General features: G+C 37.4%; 1 protein-coding gene across 40 annotated transcripts in view; it reads left to right on the forward strand.

Moving 5' to 3' along the window:
• The window catches only part of SORBS2 (sorbin and SH3 domain containing 2), a 225,219-nt gene that overhangs the window by 144,618 nt on the left and 61,582 nt on the right, over window positions 1-19,019 (forward strand). For 22 of the 40 annotated variants that reach the window (XM_054064429.1, XM_054064428.1, XM_054064430.1 and 19 more), the window contains 5 exons: window positions 4,200-4,292; window positions 5,860-5,886; window positions 6,858-6,982; window positions 7,790-8,392; window positions 15,369-15,848. In XM_054064429.1, coding sequence (XP_053920404.1) covers window positions 4,200-4,292; window positions 5,860-5,886; window positions 6,858-6,982; window positions 7,790-8,392; window positions 15,369-15,848 — 1,328 coding nt within the window. The remainder of the gene's footprint in view (window positions 1-4,199; window positions 4,293-5,859; window positions 5,887-6,857; window positions 6,983-7,789; window positions 8,393-15,368; window positions 15,849-19,019) is intronic. The other 18 variants (XM_054064451.1, XM_054064467.1, XM_054064453.1 and 15 more) reach the window with 7 other exon arrangements.

Raw genomic sequence — 19,019 nt, forward strand, 5'->3', positions numbered from 1 at the left:
TGGAGAAACAGACAGGAGCTGGAGCCAAAGTACTAGCCTGCCTTGCCATGCTACTCCCAGGGATGTCACAGGAACCATTAAGGACTGGTCTCCACAAGATTAGAGGAGCACAGGGGCACAAAGGCAGATAGGGACTCAAATTAAGGACTCCCAAGGAATGAACATCTTGTCCAGGCCCCTCCCAGGACTGTCCCAGAGGAATCTCAGCCCTGGGATACAGGCATGGAATGAATGGCAGACTCAGTGTCTGAGTTCAGTTGCTGGAAGGATCCACCCTTATACGTGTGTCCATGTATATTCTCACTAGTGGACCTTTGTCCTGTTTGTCCAGAGAGAGGAGGGGAATGAGACCATTGTGCTGTCTGTGTTAGTGTAAGTGTTCCATATGTCTGTGATTTATGTGGGCAGCCATATATTTATGTGGTGTATATGTGTGCTCTTGTGCGTATGTCTTTTGGTAACACATCTTCAGGTTTGCTACTGGTTGGCCTGGGGACACAGAGAGGCAGCAGCTTCGTCTGTCTTGAACTGTTGGATCCAGCACTATGTATTTGCCTCAGAAGGTCAGAATGGAAATAGGGAACAAGAATCCCTGGTCTAAAGACTTCTAAACTTGAAATCCCTGTGCAGATGAAGAGGAAAATGATACCATTCACAAGTACAGTGGATAGAATAATGATCAGCAAACATTATGTTTGGGAGCCATTCTTCTTTTCTTTGAGCTGAAAGAGCTTATTAAAAAATTTCCTGCCTCCTGGCTGCTCTTTCTCACCTCTTCACACAAGAAGTCACCATCCTTTCATCTTTGCCAGCCTGATTTATGTCGCTGCTTTTACTGACTCTCAGAAACAGTCTTTAAAACAAACAAAAAAAAACCAGAATACCTCATGTTCCTAGAGGAAAGTGATGATGTTTTGAATTGCCTCCAGTCTCCCTTGGAGCAGGATCTGACCAACATACTATTTGTCAAATAGACATGCAGCTTACTTAGGTTGATGCTGTCTGTACTGGGAGCAGGTGTTTGGATTGTGGATTTAGGAGGAAGGGGTTAAAGTACTTATTTGTGGAAAGAAACAGCAAGGGTGGGAGAGAGAAAGAAGTGAGGAAAGGTAAAGAATGGAGGCAGGCTGAAGAGAAGAATCTTAGGAGGGGAATTGGCAAAGGGAGAGGAGGTGAATGGTGAGCTAGCAAGAGAAAGAGCGCATCTGGAGCCCAACCGCAGAGAACGTTAGGGTACATATGCAAATACACCTCTTCCTCCTTGCCTCCACCTTGCCTCTCTTTTTCAGTCAGTGGGTGGCTCTTTCTTTTTCGCTCTTTAAAGGTGAGTCTGCGACATAGATCTTATAATTTGGGAGTTCGTCCCTGTATGGCTTCTACTCTGCATGATACCAAGATACTCAAAAACATGTCTCAACAGATAATCCATACTTCCCCTTTCTTCTTCCTTTTCTGCAGTACCCACTAAGGATGCTGCTTTTTTTTTTCCTGATTTGATGGAAATACGTAGGGTTTGCAAAACAATATCTAGTCCATAAGTACCATGTTAAGTACTGATTTGTGCTGGACTTGCATTTTAGGCAGCTGTTGTGATTGTGAATTATTGCCCAACTTCATGTTCTGTTATTGCCTGCAGACCTTAGCTGATAGGATACTCACTCTTGAAGAATTTGTCATATCAAAAGCATAGAGAATTGTGTGTATGCGTATACAGACTTGCACATATTTCATTTTTTTGTGTATGCATATATTTTATATAGATTGTTTCACAAATCTCAATTTGTTCCTTGAGTAACAACTATGCAATATTAATTGCTTATAGTTTGCAAGTGAACTGAGAAGATGATCATGACTTCAGCCTTCCTTACTGTTTTTGAATTCTCTGTTCTCTAGACTTAAAGCTTATTAGTGTTATTTGGACTTCAAGAATCTGGGTGAATATAGATAATATTTGCTGGAAATTTGATGGAGCTATGAAAAAGGAACACAGGCTGGAATAAGCCTCTTGAATTTCAACTGCATGAGGTCCTGCAGATAAGGGAAGCAGTTTGAAAACAGCCTCATTTGAGGCAGTGTGCGGATTCATCTGATCCTTGTACAGATATGATTCTCTTGATTTAGCAGGAGCATGGCCTGAACGAATGTGGGAAAATGGAGTCTATCATGCATAAATATGAGTTGCTTACACACATTTGTATTTTATTAGAAATTTTGCGCAACTCAATATGATATATTGTGTGGTTGTGCCTTAATTGGCTGTCATTATTTTGTACAGCTACTGGGAATGTTATTGCAGGTATAGACTTGCATATGGGCTTCCATATACAGGGATAAATATTGAATACATGTATGTATATAGTCAGTTACCACATCTGTTTTAGCTGCCTTGTATGAAGCCATGTCAAACACTTTGCTAGATAATGGGTCCACTCAGTTCAGTTACATTAAAAATTCATTTGAAGGATAATTTCTTGAATTTACAGTGATTAAATATTTGTAGTCAGTTTTCTCATTGTCTTCCTTTCCTTCCACTTCAGTTTCTCTATGCTGAAATTGAGGAAGGCAGCTCCTGAAAAAATACAAATAAAGCATCACTTTGTTTGAATAAAAGATGTGACACTATAACAAAATTGTTTGCCTGTTAGCTTGTATTAATCAAATAAAGTATGCTGTCGAAGTCTGTCAGTTTGGTAAGATCTGAACCTCAATATCAGCACATCATCAAATCTTCTTGGAATTAATTCTCGTGTATGTTGAAGGAAAGGGAATACAAGAAAGGAAAATGTGGTTTTAATAACTATTGCCATTATATATTTATGTAAACAAACTGAAACAAATGTGACGATTTGATAGCCGTTGTCTTTGTTTCAAACACCAGTAATTAATTGAGGGTAGTGTATTGCTTTCTGTTATTGCGGACGGAAATTATTTGGCCTTTTGCTTCGAGACTTGAAATTGGCAGTGAGTCGTTGGAACCACTTACACCTGGAGCAGCAGCTCTAATGTTTGCCAACATTAACAACTACTGAACACTTATCCTCTAACACCTGTGGCTCGAGGGCTCTGGTATTTCAGGGGAGTATTGGAATGAGCAAAGAAATACCAGGAACTCAGTTGCAGATGTGGTTAAAGATGTTTCTGTGGCTCAAATTACTGCTGTTACAGGAAATACTTTCTACTAATAGGTAGCGAGTCTTCCTCAAGCCTAATTTTATGCTTCTTGTCATAGGACACAGATATAAAAACTGTCAGCGCCTTTATCATAGTTGTGGTTCTTCAGGTCAGTCAGACCCTACATGAAATTTCAGTAATATCAGATCTGGAAATGAAAATTATCATATTGAAGAGCAGAAAAATATTCTAGTTAAGTGTAATCAGGGAGAATGTTTATTAACTTGCTTTCACAAGTATGATAGAGTTATTATAAAGCTAAGTTGTGGGAAAGCTACTTTCTAATAATAACAAAGTATTTATAAAACAGAATGACAGCTCCAGGTGAGAGAGAAGCAGAGAGTAAAGAAAGAAGAGAGTCATGCAAGAGCCAGAAGAAAAGTTTTTTGTATTCCTGCTTATTTGGAGTGATTTTAGATTACTACTCATTCCCTTGGGATAGTATTGGGTTCCAGATTTTTTTTGTTTTTATCTTCGGTTAGATAAGAAGAAGAGTGGGGAGGGACAACAAGGATGTTCCACTAAAACCATGAAAAAAATATGCCATCCTTAGTAATTTTGTTTCTTGAGCTTAAAGGATCCAAAAGACTGAAGAAAAGTACTTTTTCAGCTGATCAGACAGCTTATTTTATAAATGGTGTCTTTCTAATGCATACAATGAACGGATTTTATAGTGCAGATTACTGGTTAACATTATTCTGGAATGCTTAATCCTTCATCTTGATTACTTGTTTGGTTTTACTAATTAGCTATAATTAAGTAGTCTCTCAGGTAACAGGAAGTATATATTTCCCTAGTGGATTAACGATTAAGTATTGCTTTCTTTACTTATTTTCTGTGAGGCTTATTGTTGTGAAATTGTATGTATTCTGCTGATCAGCAAAACTGGCAAATTTACACATTCTGGGAGCAGTTCCTTAACTGCCTGCTTATTTTCATGTATGTTTGGCATATCTCACACTGTGATATGTTGCATGTGCTTGCTGCCGTTGTCTGGGGCTGCTGTCTGTATTGTTTTGTGCTTCCAGATAGCGGTGGGTGCGCTCGCAAACGTGCTGCAATGTCTGTCACATTAACAGCTGTGAAGAGAGTTCAGAGTTCTCCAAACCTATTGGCCTCAGGTATAACCACTAACCAGTGAGACACTACTTTTCTATAGTTTTATGCATTCCTGCATAAGTACGCTGCGAGAAGAAGAAGGGTAACCGTATTTTCTATTGTACTGACAGGTCTATTCTACTTCTGCAGTGCTCTTTGAAAAGTAGCCTTAATTTTTCTCTGCTTAAGCTTAGTAGCCATTAATGGGGGGGGAGGAAGAGGAAGGCTTAAGAAAGATCACTTATGTATAAATTAATTTTGCCCTTATGCATCTTTTGGGTCCTATAACCCCTGTTTTTTTCCAAGATAAAGTACTGAAAAAAGTAGGTTTTGTTACAAACTTTGTTTGTTGCAACTTGGCTTAAAAACTCTTGTCAATGAAAAAGAATCTAAATGTTGTTGTAAAATGATTGTTAGAAGCCAGATTAACTTTAAAGAAGATTGTTTATCAAGCATATTTACCTAAAAATGTTTAAAAAATAAAAATATGCAGAATATTCAGTAGACAGGCAGAACTGCTGCTTAGCTATACTCATGTCTGGTTTTGTAAAATTAAACCTTAATGGGTATCAGCTGCCTACATTCACTGGTGAATTAATTACTTGTAGGTATAAATCAGTAAAGAATCTGAAGTGGCATAGAATAATTTACACCAATCTGAATATGCAGTGTTCACACTAAACAGGAAGCTGAATAAAGAATGAGCCAGAAAATAATTGCTTTCCTTTGTAGCTCTTTTCAAATATAAGACTAATCCCTAAGAATAAGAACTGTTAAAATTTATAAGTCAATTTAAAATTTTGGTTGCTACTCGTCGTAGAGATAGTGGGGGGCTTATTTGGAGTACTGCATATACATAAATTCAAGAAAACATTGGGTTCTTATTTCTTAGCAACGCTCCTAACAAATTTTTATCATTTAATCATGCAATACAAGCCCCTTAATGTCTTGCTTTGTTGCATTTAAAATTAGTGATGAGTATTTTAGTACTATAATTATTGTGCATTAAAAATATTTTTTTAGAGATGTTGTAATTTTAGTTTCTTTAGAAGGAAAAAGAATAATATATCTACAGGTAATCCAGAAAGCCAGCAGAATTGCAAATCTGTTCTCTGCTGGCAGTATTTATGTATCAGTCTCCATGTTTTGCTTTGAAGTGAAGAATAAAACATCACACATTCTGGTGTGAAGGGGGAGAGAAAATCCTGACACATTCTGTAGGCATCTTCCTTGATTTTCCATTAAACCTTATCAACTCATCTTAAAGGAATTATATTTCTTTTGATATGCAGATTTTAGGTGATAGTATGTCACTCTATTTACTGGGAAAAACCTACAATAAATGCTTGTTTGTTATTGGCTGTCTGAAATAGCAGTGATTAAATAATAGTAACTCTCAGCACAATATATAACCTCTGTAGGACTTGTGCAATAAACATGCTGCAGTGAGCTGCTGTCTAATAGTCTGAGGGTGGTTAGGAAAGAGGAGGGAATTAGGTACCTAAGCAAAAAGACTCCTACGTGTTTTTCAATCTGTCTCATCATTTTTTTATTTATAACACAAACTAACACTGGATGTTTCTTTTTCAGGGTCTGATTCTCAGTCTCCAGATTCAGGTAAGTAAAACACTGTTGTTTCTGCACCAGGGGAATACCACATAAGAGGGGGAATTACATCAACCTTCTATTTATTTGATTTCATTACTTCATACATCCATATTCTTTAAGGGAAGCACCACTGAAATTGTTGTAATAATTGCAAGTGACTGACACCTCAACTTCAGGTCTCATCTGAAAGCAGCATTTCCTCGAACACAACATACATTGTCAGAAAATTTATTGTTTGTGGGAATACAGACTGCTGATTTACCACCTTTATCTTCAGTGACACTTGCTATTTCATTTTTGATCAGGATTGCAAATTCTGCTCATGCCATTTAGCAGCCTGTGCACATAATGCGTTGCTTTTTCCGGGTTGTTCCAGTATTTTGTCTTCAAATCTGTGACTTGCTGAGGCAGCATAGTATCTCACTGTATGTTCGGACAATGTCTTGAGGGCTTTTCAACTCTGAGGATAGAAACAAAAAATGGTAGGTTGGTTGGAAAATCAAAGTGTCATTCAGATTTGGAAATACGATGTATTATTGAAATAACTAATCCAATACAGTAGTGAAATTTGGTGAAGCTGCTGTGACCAACTAACTTCACATGAGCTGAGATGTTTTTCAAAATTCAAGACAGCTGTGAAATTCAAGAACCCAGTCTGCATCAGCCTGAAGCACCAACATCTCAAAAGGACTCCCAAGGTTAAAATCCATAGTCTGTATGAAAGTTGTGGGCAGATATCAAACTGCTACCAGCAATATTGTCGATTCTTGAGTTTTCCAAATTTTAAAAGTAAATGTGTTGTAAAGTGGCAGCTTTAGCCCTGTTCTTATCCTTCCATGGTGATAATAGCTGCAACGTCAGTGGTGTTTTAGCGAAACATTTCTACACTTTGTTTAATAGCATGGTTGTTATGGTGATACCAATATAGAGATCTACTAATAAAAAAAAAAATTTGTTTTACTCTTTTTTCCTTATGAAAGCTTGGAGATCTTACAATGATGGAAGCAGAGAGACACTGAATGGAGATGCTAGCAGTTCGTCTCTTACAGCAAAAGGTTTTAGGAGTGTGCGGCCAAATCTACAGGATAAAAAATCACTAAATCAGGTAAAAATGAACACACCAAATTTCATGCTTTGGCCTTTTTGTGGGGTTATTCTTTGGGGACAGCATATATAGATGGGACACCTGTATGGACACCTTCAGGACAGTGTGAATCACTTGTTCATATGGGTCATTACAAACTGTTTTACTGCATAGGTAAAGTGTACTACACACAGGATGCATGTCTCCAGGTTAATTACCAGAAATTGCTTTCAATGAACAAGACAGACAGTTAAATAAAAGTAGGTAATGCACAAATAAAAGCTCTCCAGGAGTGTTCCCAGACTTTAAAGAGTATTTATTAATATTTTACACTGAGAGAAATGCATCGGTCATCAAAATTAATATATGAGGATAAAGGCTTATTAATTATAAGGTCGAAAATGTTTCTGCCTGTTTTGCAGAACAATATAGCAGTGTATTATCTAAGATCATGGGATACATTTTAGAAATTACTTACATATATGAACGATTTCACAGTAATAATTCTTATTCAATGTAAAAATTATGTTTTTAAAAGAAAATGCACTGTTCTGGGTTCCCTTTCGATCCCAGTTTACTCTGAACAAATGGAACATCTGGATTTCTAAACACAAGGTGTACAGCCCTGCACAGCAAAAGATGATGGGAACCTGGTCAGGTTCAATTGTCCATTGAACTGAGCAATGTTGGATCGAAGCCCCTTAATTTTCTAGTTCCTTTATTTAAAGATAGAAGTCAAACTGAGTTGTATGTCCTGCTAACATTTACTTTCTCTTTGTTTCTTCTTCAATGTTATTTTGCTGTGTGTGGATGCTTTTGGCAAATAAGGCACCTCTGCCACCCCCTAGAAAAGAAAGTTTTCGGAAAGCAAGGGTGACTAATAACAAGAGTGAAATTAACCTCCAGGCAGTAACAACTAAACACCTTCCCACAGATACTGCCTGTTACACTAATGAGAAATCTATCCAGCCCGCAATGTCTTCTCAAATATCTAACACAATTGTGTCCTATGCTCAAAAAATTACTAAACCACTGACCTCAGTCTCCAGTGCAGGTGCAGTAGCTGGTATTAGTACTACTCTCCATCAAGGCCAAATGCAACAGTCTCAAAAACGTAGGATATCTGCCCTGAAATTAACCCAGACACGTGACTCAGCAAGTAGCATTCGTTGTAATACACAGCAACAGCTCAAGCCTGTTGAAGTGCCGGTATTTCCACAAGGGCCTGTCTCACCTGCCTGTAACCCCGTGCCTGAGATACACACAGCATCTCTTTCCATTCAGATAGCTCCCATCCCTGACAATAAAGCAGAGCCTGAAATCCAAGAACATCCACCTAGTATTTCTCCAGACACTTCAAAGATGTCTTCAAAGGATTTGGGACAAAAGTCTACAGTTCTTCCTTCTTCACAGGCTGCAGAATGCCATGTGGTATATTTAATTTTCCATCTTTTATTTTAGATCATTCATGAATCACTAAATAACCCTTTCTTTAGTTATACTTACGTTATCAAAGTTAGATCTTGTGCTTTCTGGGTAAAACTACCTGTCACATGGATCAAAATAGAACTGAACAAAACATGAAGTTTTTGAAAGGGTATTAAAAAAAAATAACTTAGCTGAGTGGGAAGGTAGTAAATCAGTTAATTGTAGGTGATGCATCTGCTTAATTAGCTCTTTCTAGAGGGGTTGAATTAAAGCATTATGGTGCTGTAGGTGCCGGAAGGATCAAGTGTGTGTAGAAAAGGGCTGGGTTGAGGCAGAGGTTCTCAAATACAGCTCTGTCAGGTTGCTAGGGCCACCAAACAATATTTTTTTCTAAGTTGATGCTTTTTGCAAGGCTAGTCACTGCTGTCTCCTATGTGTCCTGTGCAACAGTCATTTTTAAAGAAAATGAGATGACAAAATTTTTTGTCGATCACTCTACTTGAAGCATCACAAGGCACCAAACTTTTAAGTCCCTCTGTATCCTATGCCTACTGAGATGAAAATTCTCTGTTAACTATACTAGTCTCATCTACGAGAAATGGGAATATCAAGCATGCACTATAGGACCAGAGGAGTCTGAGCAGGGTTTACCAGCATTCAGAAAGTTACCAAGTCAAATAAAATAAGCATGGGAGCAATGAAGGAGGAGCGAATACATACCATACCAGGCAAAAGGAGAGCTCTGAATAAGCTTTGACATTTCCATTCTTCTTTACCTAGTCACTTGAAGATTTCTCTGTTTTGAAAGTTAATTGTTCTAGTTATCTCTATCAATATACCGGCCTATCTGAGTTTGAAAGCCATTCACTTGAAGGCTGTTGGTCACGGCATATATGCCTCAGAGTTTTGTCTGAATGAGGATCCCATCATGGCATATCTGTGTTCATCTCATTCTTCTGAAATCAGTGGGATTACTCTGAAATAAATATGGCACAGTCTTGCAAACCTAAAGTCCACTGACAGCCCTACTACCATACCAATAGTAGTAACACATCTGCTCTCCCAGACTGCAGTTCTTTCAGAGCATCACACTCAACCAGACCTTTACTCTGGAAGCCACAAGTATCTGCTTTAGCTACAGAATAGTTTTTCAAGTTGTCAATTACCTCGCTCAACTCCCAAGTAAAAAATTTGATCAGAACAAAGCTCTGTGAAATTATATGGCAACAATTTGCAGTGGTCTTTTGAATTAATTTCTTTAACAAATGGGAGCACAGAAGAATTAATTACATGTCTTTCTCAAGTTTAGAAACAGAACTGTCATCTTAAACCCTTCTGTTAGGCTACATAAAATGTAGACTATTTTGAGGAAAACAACTTGCTTTACCCTGAAAAGAATTAGTTTGCTGTTTAGTGATTTTTGTAAGTAGAATGGATCAATTCAAGCAAGAGCCACAAAAGAAGAAATCGTGTCAGAAATGGAAGGCTGATCCAGAACTTTTTCTGGTAGATAGGGTAGGTATGAAGATTTTAGGAAGCAGGCTTGCAAGCCTTTTAAAAATGGCCATCAAGTGATATGGTCAGACAGTAGAACAGGTGGAGGTGTTCACCCTATTAGAAATATGATGCATTATATATGCTCAGATAAATCAAAGTGTGTCTCAAATAGAAAGTAGTTTTGTGACACCTAACAAGAATTCGAGGAAATATATTTTTCTGATCAAGAATAATACTCAAACTCTAATCAGCATGACTAAAAATAATTTATCTTATTTTAGAATCTTTAGATTTAAATTTTAAATTTAGAATTTTAGTTTCACTAGGAGCTGACAAAAGTCATCAAAGTAGCTGTAACTCATTTGGCAATTCTACACTTTTTTTTTGCCTCCTCCTTGATTTCAGTGCGCAGGACGAGTGATCAGAAATTTGGCAACCAATTTCTTTTAATAAAATTATAAAAACGTCAGAGATCAGTAAGGAATTTTCAAACTGCATCCATTTGTTGATATCTTGCCTGCAAAATTTACCTCCTCCCTGATGTTCCTTTGAAGTAGATTCTAAACATTAGTTATGAAGAGATATATCTGGCATCACTGTCGAGTCATGGAGCCAGTGGATTTTGCTAGCTCTGTGTTAAAATACATACCTAAAACTAGAGGACACACCAGCATGTGGGCTGTTGTAAAATTCTGTATCAGGTGAGGTCTCAAATTCAGTAGGAAATAAAGGCTACATCTATACCTCTAAAAAGATTTCTTTTCTGAGTCAGATGTTTGGTTGAAATCTGGGAACTGTTCTAACTAGTGCCAAATATTTAGCACTATATCTCATGGTATTTGCACAATTCACAGTTTCTCTCACATACACAAATTAACTTCCAGTATACGATGCATGATAGTACTTTCATTTTTAAAATTGTTTTGGATTTGCCAGCTCTACAGGACTTTGTCCACCAGTTAAAATACTTTTGTATATGCAGACCATAGGTTGTTATGTTAAGCTATATTTTCTAGGCATGCTCTTAGACTGTAGGTTAGGCCCACCAGCAATGTTCAAAGCTGCCACAGAAACTTTTGAAAACCAAACACATTTAGAAAGGTACTATAAAAACAAAAAACTCTCCCTCTACATCTGGGTTTATGTATGTGGAGAATGAGGTTAGATTGCCTAACCATCGCATATTAAGAGGTGGTGAATGAGAAATGCTGTACATGTGTGAGTATCTAAGCGTGTAGGGAATCTGTATGACTATAGTATGTCACAAAGTATGGGAAAGTACAGCTAAGAGAGAGCTTGGTCCAAGTTCACGCGCAATTTTGCAGTTTTCTTTGATGTATCTTGCTATATTTGTGCTCCTATTTGTACTTCATTTTAGAAGTTATCTGCTGAAACTTCAGGAGCATGCAGAAGTGTGGCATGACTCATCAAGTGACATTTTGTAAACAGAAAGGTTAAACCACTTAAAAGTACATATGAAAAGATAAACATTCAAGTTACTCAGTATTAGGTTATTACATTATTACAGTCTCTAGTTCTGTTATTCAAATTTCTTCTAAGAAAAAGTTCTATACTAATGAAGAATTCTGAGCTGAATTTTCTACATCTTCTGATATTTTTATGTTCATTTTGTTCTTTGGTTCAGAAGTCTCCTCTTTTTCTAGATACCACTCTCTAAAACTGAGGATGGAAACATGTCCTATTTGTTTAAATTCCATGTATGAGTGAACACTTGGTTTAGTCCTGGTGTCCTGGAGGAATAAAAGCTACTATAATAATGTTTCTTTTTCTAGCCTTATAGCTGTAGACAAATGAATCAAGGAAAATAAGCCTGGAATTCAGAAAATTGCTTCCGAATTGGTTTATCTAATACATCACTGTATGTTAGGTATTGCCATTACATTGACTGATGTAGAAGAGAGCAAAGATGGGTTTCGATGTTTTAGGGACAGATGCAAGCAAGAAAATTGACCCCATAGTTTTTGTTTTAACTTCTGTGTCACTAGTGTGGTTTTGCACAAGGGTTGAACTCCACTGCCTTATACTGAATTTAGAATAAGAGGTATAGGTAGCAAAAAACAGGCATAGGACTATAACTTGCGGCATCAGTTAGGACATTTTGACATCAGCTTTTAACAATTAAAAATAGAGGTATTTTTACCCACTTGTGCAGATTTATGGGTGTAATTTGATTGTTGACTACTAAACTCTGCTATGCATTAACAAAATGAGTTTATTCACTTATTTCTGAGTCTTCTTATCTGTGTCTTGACTGTTGAAGCAAGGCCAGCACTTTGGTGTCATTAGTTATCTCACACCACTCCCCACAGATCTTGCATTAAAAAGACAGGTGACTGGTTTTGAAACCCACACTAGGGTCACCTGTCTACTTTATGAGAATTGTGGAACAATTGTATTTATTCAGGCCTGACATTTTACTATTTGATAGAAGAACAACATTTCCAAGGACCAGCAGAAAACTGCACTTGAGACCTTCAGTTCATTTTGAGACAGTGATGATGTTTATCTCTCTCTCTCAAGTACTGCTCTGCAACCCAAGATAATTATGTAGTCTAACTAGTTTTTCATCATTCTAATTGATTAAGTACTTGTTTGACATTTAATTGGCTCGACTTCTGTTAGCATTTCTTGCGCTACAGCAAGAACAATCCTAATCTGAAGCACACTGAGTGGAACTGGTGTTAAAAGTTTTCTGGTATGCATTCAACCTTGTCCTTCTCATATTTTTCACAGTGATGAAAAATAGGGATTAATAGTAGCCGAATGTATCTCTTCAGAGTTTACCAACGCTCTGTGTTTTTTAAATAGTGTGATTTTTTTAATAGTTTTAAAAACTAATGCTGTTTTAGATCACCATTTCAGCTACTCTTTCCCAGAGTGATGGTTGTACCTATGACAGCATTCTAGAACCAGGCATAATATTTAAGTTTTACTCTACAGAGCTGACAAGTTTCATGTTGGGATTCAGTACCTAGAATTGCTGCATTCCTTCTACCCACACTGTAAGAGTGATAACTTTCTAGTCTTTTTAGGAATTGCACTTGATGAAATCAGCTATTATTTGCCGAACACAATTAATTTAATTCCTTCACTCAATTTCACTAGCTCACTGGATGCACCCTGAATACCTGTACTTGTGTTGTCCATCCCTTCTTTCCTCAAGCATGCAGGCAAACTTCTCAGCTGGAAACCAGAAGGCTTACAAAGTTTCTTAAGTCTCCAAAATTTCTTGTTATTTTAACAATCTAGAGATCAATTTACATATTTTGACTCAGTCATATGTAACTTGTCTTCTGGGGATGCTGAGAGGATATCTGGTCTCAAGAACTTCAGAGCTTCATATTGACTCTGCCTTGTAATTGCATTATGGTCTCCCGGTTCGTGTCTTTTGCTGGAGATCTTGAGTTATGACATGGATGATGAAATTCATCATGAATGATGGTTCTGTCCTCTCTTTATGTATCTGTTATTTGAAATGACTGTTTCTTAGAAGTGAATGTAAATTCACACATCTTAAACCCCTGATATACTATGCTGTATAGCCAGCAGTTTCACATCTACATTTGATTGCTTTTCATTTTAATAGTAGTATTCTGTTCTTTTTTAAAGTTTCAGTTGGCAAGTTGACTATCTCTACTATTCATATTTCCATTTACATCCATACACTCAAATATTTATATTCTGATTAAGAAGTAACCTGTTGAGATTTACCAAATGGAGATTTTTTTTTTTCCAGTTGTAGATATGAAACATTGCTGTGAATAAGATTTGGATTTTAAGCTGCTTGGCTAAGTTTATTCACTGTTTTAACTGCAGATTTTAACAGCAGCTTCTAGCTATTTTTGTGTACCTCAGTCCAGTGACATCAAAGAGTTCTTTTGAGCCATTTGGAAAAAGTGATGGATATCTGTTCATGAGCTCAAGATTCTCTTCTGGAATTCTTATTTGTAGGGATGGTCCCATTGACCTCAGTAAGGTTATCTGTATAAATTCTAGTTGATCTCAGCAAAAATTATGGAACTGGACCCCCCAGTGGCCTCTCATAAGTAACACAGTCTGGGTTGTGTTCCAAGTCTTCCATCAGGGCTTTAAAAGATATTTTCAGATTTTGGATTAAAATGCAATTTTAATCCGATGACTTGAAACATTTTTTTAATTATTAGAGTTGAAGACATCTGCCTATTCTGAGCATTGGAAATAGCCATAATATTATTGGTAACAATGTGATAGCTATAAGTAAATGTTGCTTTTTTAAGTAGTAATTATTGCATGTGATCTCTTACTGTTCTCCAGTTTACATAATTTCTAAATCCCAAATGCTCTTTCCCTGCAGCTATGCCAGAGTTCCTCAGCCTTATCAGAAGGGAAACCATTAGTGCTGAAGTAGGCAGTATTTTGATGTACTTCAGGAAATGATTGAAAGCTTGTGGCTAGTTGGCAGTATAGATTTGCGCTGCTGTTTAACAAAGATTGGGTGCCAACATGCTTTTCATGTGTCTTTAATTCAAAAAGAAGTTGCACATGCAAAAAGCAAGTTTCAGGACTAGTTTAAACCCAGTGTCCTCTGTCTGATGTGAAAGAACATAAAGTTCTTACATTGTGTAGCAGTTCTCAGAAGCACTGTCATGAGAACATTCCCATATACTTCTAAGGAACCATGCTAAAGCCAAACAACTAGCATGTTTTGTTTCAGTATGAAGTCTTCCCTGTCCTGTTCTTGTGCTTCCTGTCTTTGTTGTTACTCTGATTTATGCCGGTTACACTAACAATCCTTGCGTCCTCTAATGTTGAGAAGGCTCCTATGCATACACCTTACCCAGCAGGCTGACAGGGTGCCTCCAGGGTGCTTGGAAATTCTAAGATCATCCAAACATTTTTAGTAGAGAGGCAGTGGAGAAGATGTATTCAGTCACAAAGGCAAAAAAGTCCACAACCTATTGCTTGCAAAGTATATCAACATTCGATATTAGTGTTGGTTCATATAGCCTTCAGTCTTGCCCATCTGTACATTACAGTTAATTTCAAAGTGATACCTGTCCTTTGACAAAAAAGAGAGCAACATTTACAGAGATCAGGTTTGTAGATCCTTTTTTCCTTTTACACACAAAATAAGCACGACTTTCTCTAGCCTCATATTTATGTAAAGTATGAAATAGTGTAAACCTTCTCAATGCACAACTGAAGTCATTCATATACGGAGAAAATTATGAATATTCATCCCAGCACACTATCGTTTCTGGCATTGCTTCCACTAGTATTTGATGCATTAATTTCTTTCATGTTTTCCTACTTTAGTATAGAGCGTGGTTGATTTATTTCCTAATCCATGTGAATGTGAACTTCTTCTGTTGAAAGACTTACACTTTTATTATTTTCCTACACACAGCAAGAGGCAAAGGGAAAAGTTTTTTATTTATTTGGTAATCTGTTTCTTTTCTTATTTTTTTTCCTCAAATCTCAGCTTGGAAACGAGAAAATAACTGCCCCTGTGATGGAGGTAAATGCTTCACAGACACACAGACAAACAGCAACAGAAGCTTCTCCACTGCCTCTTCCTCCTCCTGTGGTACCAGTTAACAGAGCCTCTTTCTCACCAGACAGTGGCACCCATCTAGTACCATATTCTTTGCCAACGCTTGATGATTTTTTGCCTTCACGCTTTTATAAAACCCCAGTCCTTTCACAGTTCTCATATAAATGCCCATACCTAGTTTCTGAAAGTGTTATCCACAGGAACGAAACAGCCTCTGTAAGCACAGATTCTGCCATGAGTGAGTGCTCCTCCCGCGCAGTGAGTGAGTCCTCCACAGCCATTCTAGATGAGCTGCAGATTTGTAGCTATGATACTACTGACTGCTCTGAAACACCTTCCCCAACCTTGAGCCAGATGTCTGCTGTGTCAGATGGCACCACCTTAACCAACACTGCTGCCACTTCTCATGTAATTATGCTTCCTTTTTTCCTCCTCCATTTTGTTCAAATAGGTTGTCAAAAGGGAAAAGAATTCAAAGTTATCTCATTACGCAGACGAGTACTCCGTTAGTAGTTTCTGTGTTCACAGTCTAACAGTATGTTTTGTGGTAGTTGTTTAAAAAAATGATTGGCACAGCATATTTGGTAATAGGAAAATGATACCAAGTTTTTGCACAGTTAGTTGTATGGTCAGCTAAGGTGTATCAAACACTTTGCTTAAAGTAAATAAATTAAATTCAATAAACGTCTGCTTCAAATGCATTAAGAGCAACCGATCTGTAGAGTTTGAAGAGATGTATTTATAGTATTGTTAGCAACATTACAGGTCTATGGAGTTTGGAGCCTCTGGGCTACCAGCATTTTTGTTTTATACTGAGGTACAGACTTTAATAATATAATTTGTAAATTTGTAGTAAATGGTGACAATATTTAACACAGTTTTTTCCCCAGCCACGGCCACTGACCGCACAAAACTGTTTCTCTCTCCTCTAACTAACCTTTTCCTCTCCTAAGCACAGTTTGTTACAGGAGTGAACTTCATAAATAATCTTGTAGTACCGGAGAGTCCTGTTACTTTTGTCTTGGTTAAGTCAAGGAAAAAAAAGCATGCAATTAGACATTTTATGGGTACATTCACTTTTCTGCACCTTAGTACATTCATATATGGGTAGAAAGAAGGTATGGAGTTTGGGCCAAATCCAGATCACTTCTGATTTCTTTTGAGATTTTCTGCATGATTAAAATGAGTTCAGAACAAAGCCTTCATTTAAATTGAGCAATTTATTGCTGGATTACAAAATGGAGAGATGTTCTGAGACCAAAGTTTTAAAACAGCATTTAGACTTTGTACAAACACTTCAGCATGCTATGATTTTCAAGTCTGAAAAGAACAAACAAAGCTTTTAAGGTTTCATTTATATGATATAAAAAAGTATTTTGAGTCCAAATTTGCACGTAGTCACCTGGAAAGTTAACAATCTGTGGTCAGTGTTTTGGATGCTGTTAAAAATACAGTAACGGGCATGTAAAAGCTGTCATTACTAACTCTTGTAACAGCTCTGAAGCTTTTTTTTTTTTTTCTTCAAGAGTCAGTAGAGTGGATCTGCATACAGCATAGTAGTTGTAACCAAAGATACCATAATCAGTATAGACTGGCACATGTGAAAAAAGCAGAATCACTACATGATCATTTACTAGCTATGGGAACCATGGAACATGAGTATTTTCTTCTAACCTACTTCTAAAATAATCAGCTAACTCTATTTGTTTTCTTTGAGCACCATTTTTGCAAGCTGAAGTGAGCAGTCCTTCCTTCTTTCTTTTTTTTGGTAGTCTCTCTGTAGAGAGATATGTTATGGTCAGATCTGACCACCACTTTGTCTCTTAGGCATGGCAGGGGTGGCATAAAAGTTGATCACCATTAATCGACAAAGATAAAGGATGAGTCTCCCACCAAAGGACAGAAATCCCCAAACAGTGCTCAGAGCCCCACACAAATTGAACTGCTGGCAACACCCACCTCTGCAGAGCAGAAAAGTCTTCATCTCCCATCCTCTGTAGAGGAGGGCCAGATGAGTATAAATGTATCCATGAAATGAGAAATGACAGGGAAGCTGATAGCACACAGAGGTGTCCTGCTAGTGGCTCTACTTCTGTAATGATCTTCATCCTCAAAGGACACTGCCTGCTGATTTTGTAGATGAAAACCAATGAGAGGACAATAAATACTTCTATCTACTAAATACTATTTTATATTTACTAAATATTGGATTATGCCAGGCAGCACTGTGCCTGTGTAAGATGGGACCTTACTTTCAAAGAGGACGTGTCCACAGTGGGCATGTTTGTTTATTCTTGAGGTCCTTAATGAGCGCTTGGGCAAAAAGGTTTTACAGCAGATCTTCTGAGAAGAAAAAGCATCAGGAAGAGCTGAATGAACAAAATTTTAAAATATTCCAGGCAAAAGGCAGAGCTAAATGTAAAACGGTAGTTAATTTGCAGTACTTTTAGTTACGAATTACAGCTTCTTTGAAAACCTGAAGTATGAGAATTGTAATTCTTACTTGGACTTATGCTTAGAATTGGAGTTGAAATTGGAGAACAGCTGGTTTTGAAAACTATTTTTTCTGATTCTATTCCAATAATGAACATTTCCTTTTTAAAGTAATTTTTGTGGGTTCTTTTTGTTTATGTAGTTTAAAATTGTGGAATTTAATGGAAACTTGGAAGTGGAAGTACACATTAGATTTTTTTTTGCCTTTTCCCAAGTTTTGGGACTGTCTTAAGCTTCAAGAACTGATCCTGAATATTTTACCCTAATTCAGGGTCTTGAGGCCAGAGGTGTGCTGTGCAGCATTGTTGCACAAAACTGCTCAGAAAATCCATAATGGGCCTTCTTTCCCTTTGCTGCCTGCCTCAGCAGAAAGTTAGAAAGCAGTACCAGTCCCAAATAGATGCTTTTCTCTGTTCTGATTCAGAAGTCTGGAGAGCAGCTCTTTCTGAATGCTCAGGCAAATTAAAGGAAGTTTAAATCTGGTACCTAGGAGGAACCCTTACAAGGTTTTGATTACCAAGCAGCAGAAGTAGGTGGCTTGGCTAGCAGTGAAGTCCAGGTAAAGCAGACTGAAGAAAAATAAAATGGAGGAGTCTAGGGAAATGAGCATCACGAAAGAGATGGGGATTAACTTCCCAGTAAGCTGAGAAATAGATGAATTTTGGTGACATAGTTATTTTCTGTATCATCTTATTTTCCCGCGAAGGAGACTGCCTAGGAAAGTAGAAGGTCTAATTCGTGAATAGGCTTCTTAGAGACTTCACTTACTGTGAAATCGGGGAACAAACTCTGTCACCTGCAACTGAAGCATCACATTTCCAGATTGAAATATCAATAGCCCGCAAATGATTCCAAGAGCAGCTAACTGGAATTGGAAACTTTGCAAAACTGTCTGTTATAGCTAACCCTTTCACCAGATGATCAAGATGCATCGGATAAACAAATGCAGTAGCCACCTTCACAGAAACTTTCCTCAAAGAGAAAGTCACTAGGAGCTAAGAAATAATAGCTGAGCTGATATCCTTTCTGAAACCTTTAGAAGTAAACCCCAAAAATGTCATATATGGACATACCACGTATATATTT

Source organism: Cuculus canorus, chromosome 4 (genome assembly GCF_017976375.1).
Source record: "Cuculus canorus isolate bCucCan1 chromosome 4, bCucCan1.pri, whole genome shotgun sequence".
Lineage (NCBI taxonomy): Eukaryota > Metazoa > Chordata > Aves > Cuculiformes > Cuculidae > Cuculus > Cuculus canorus.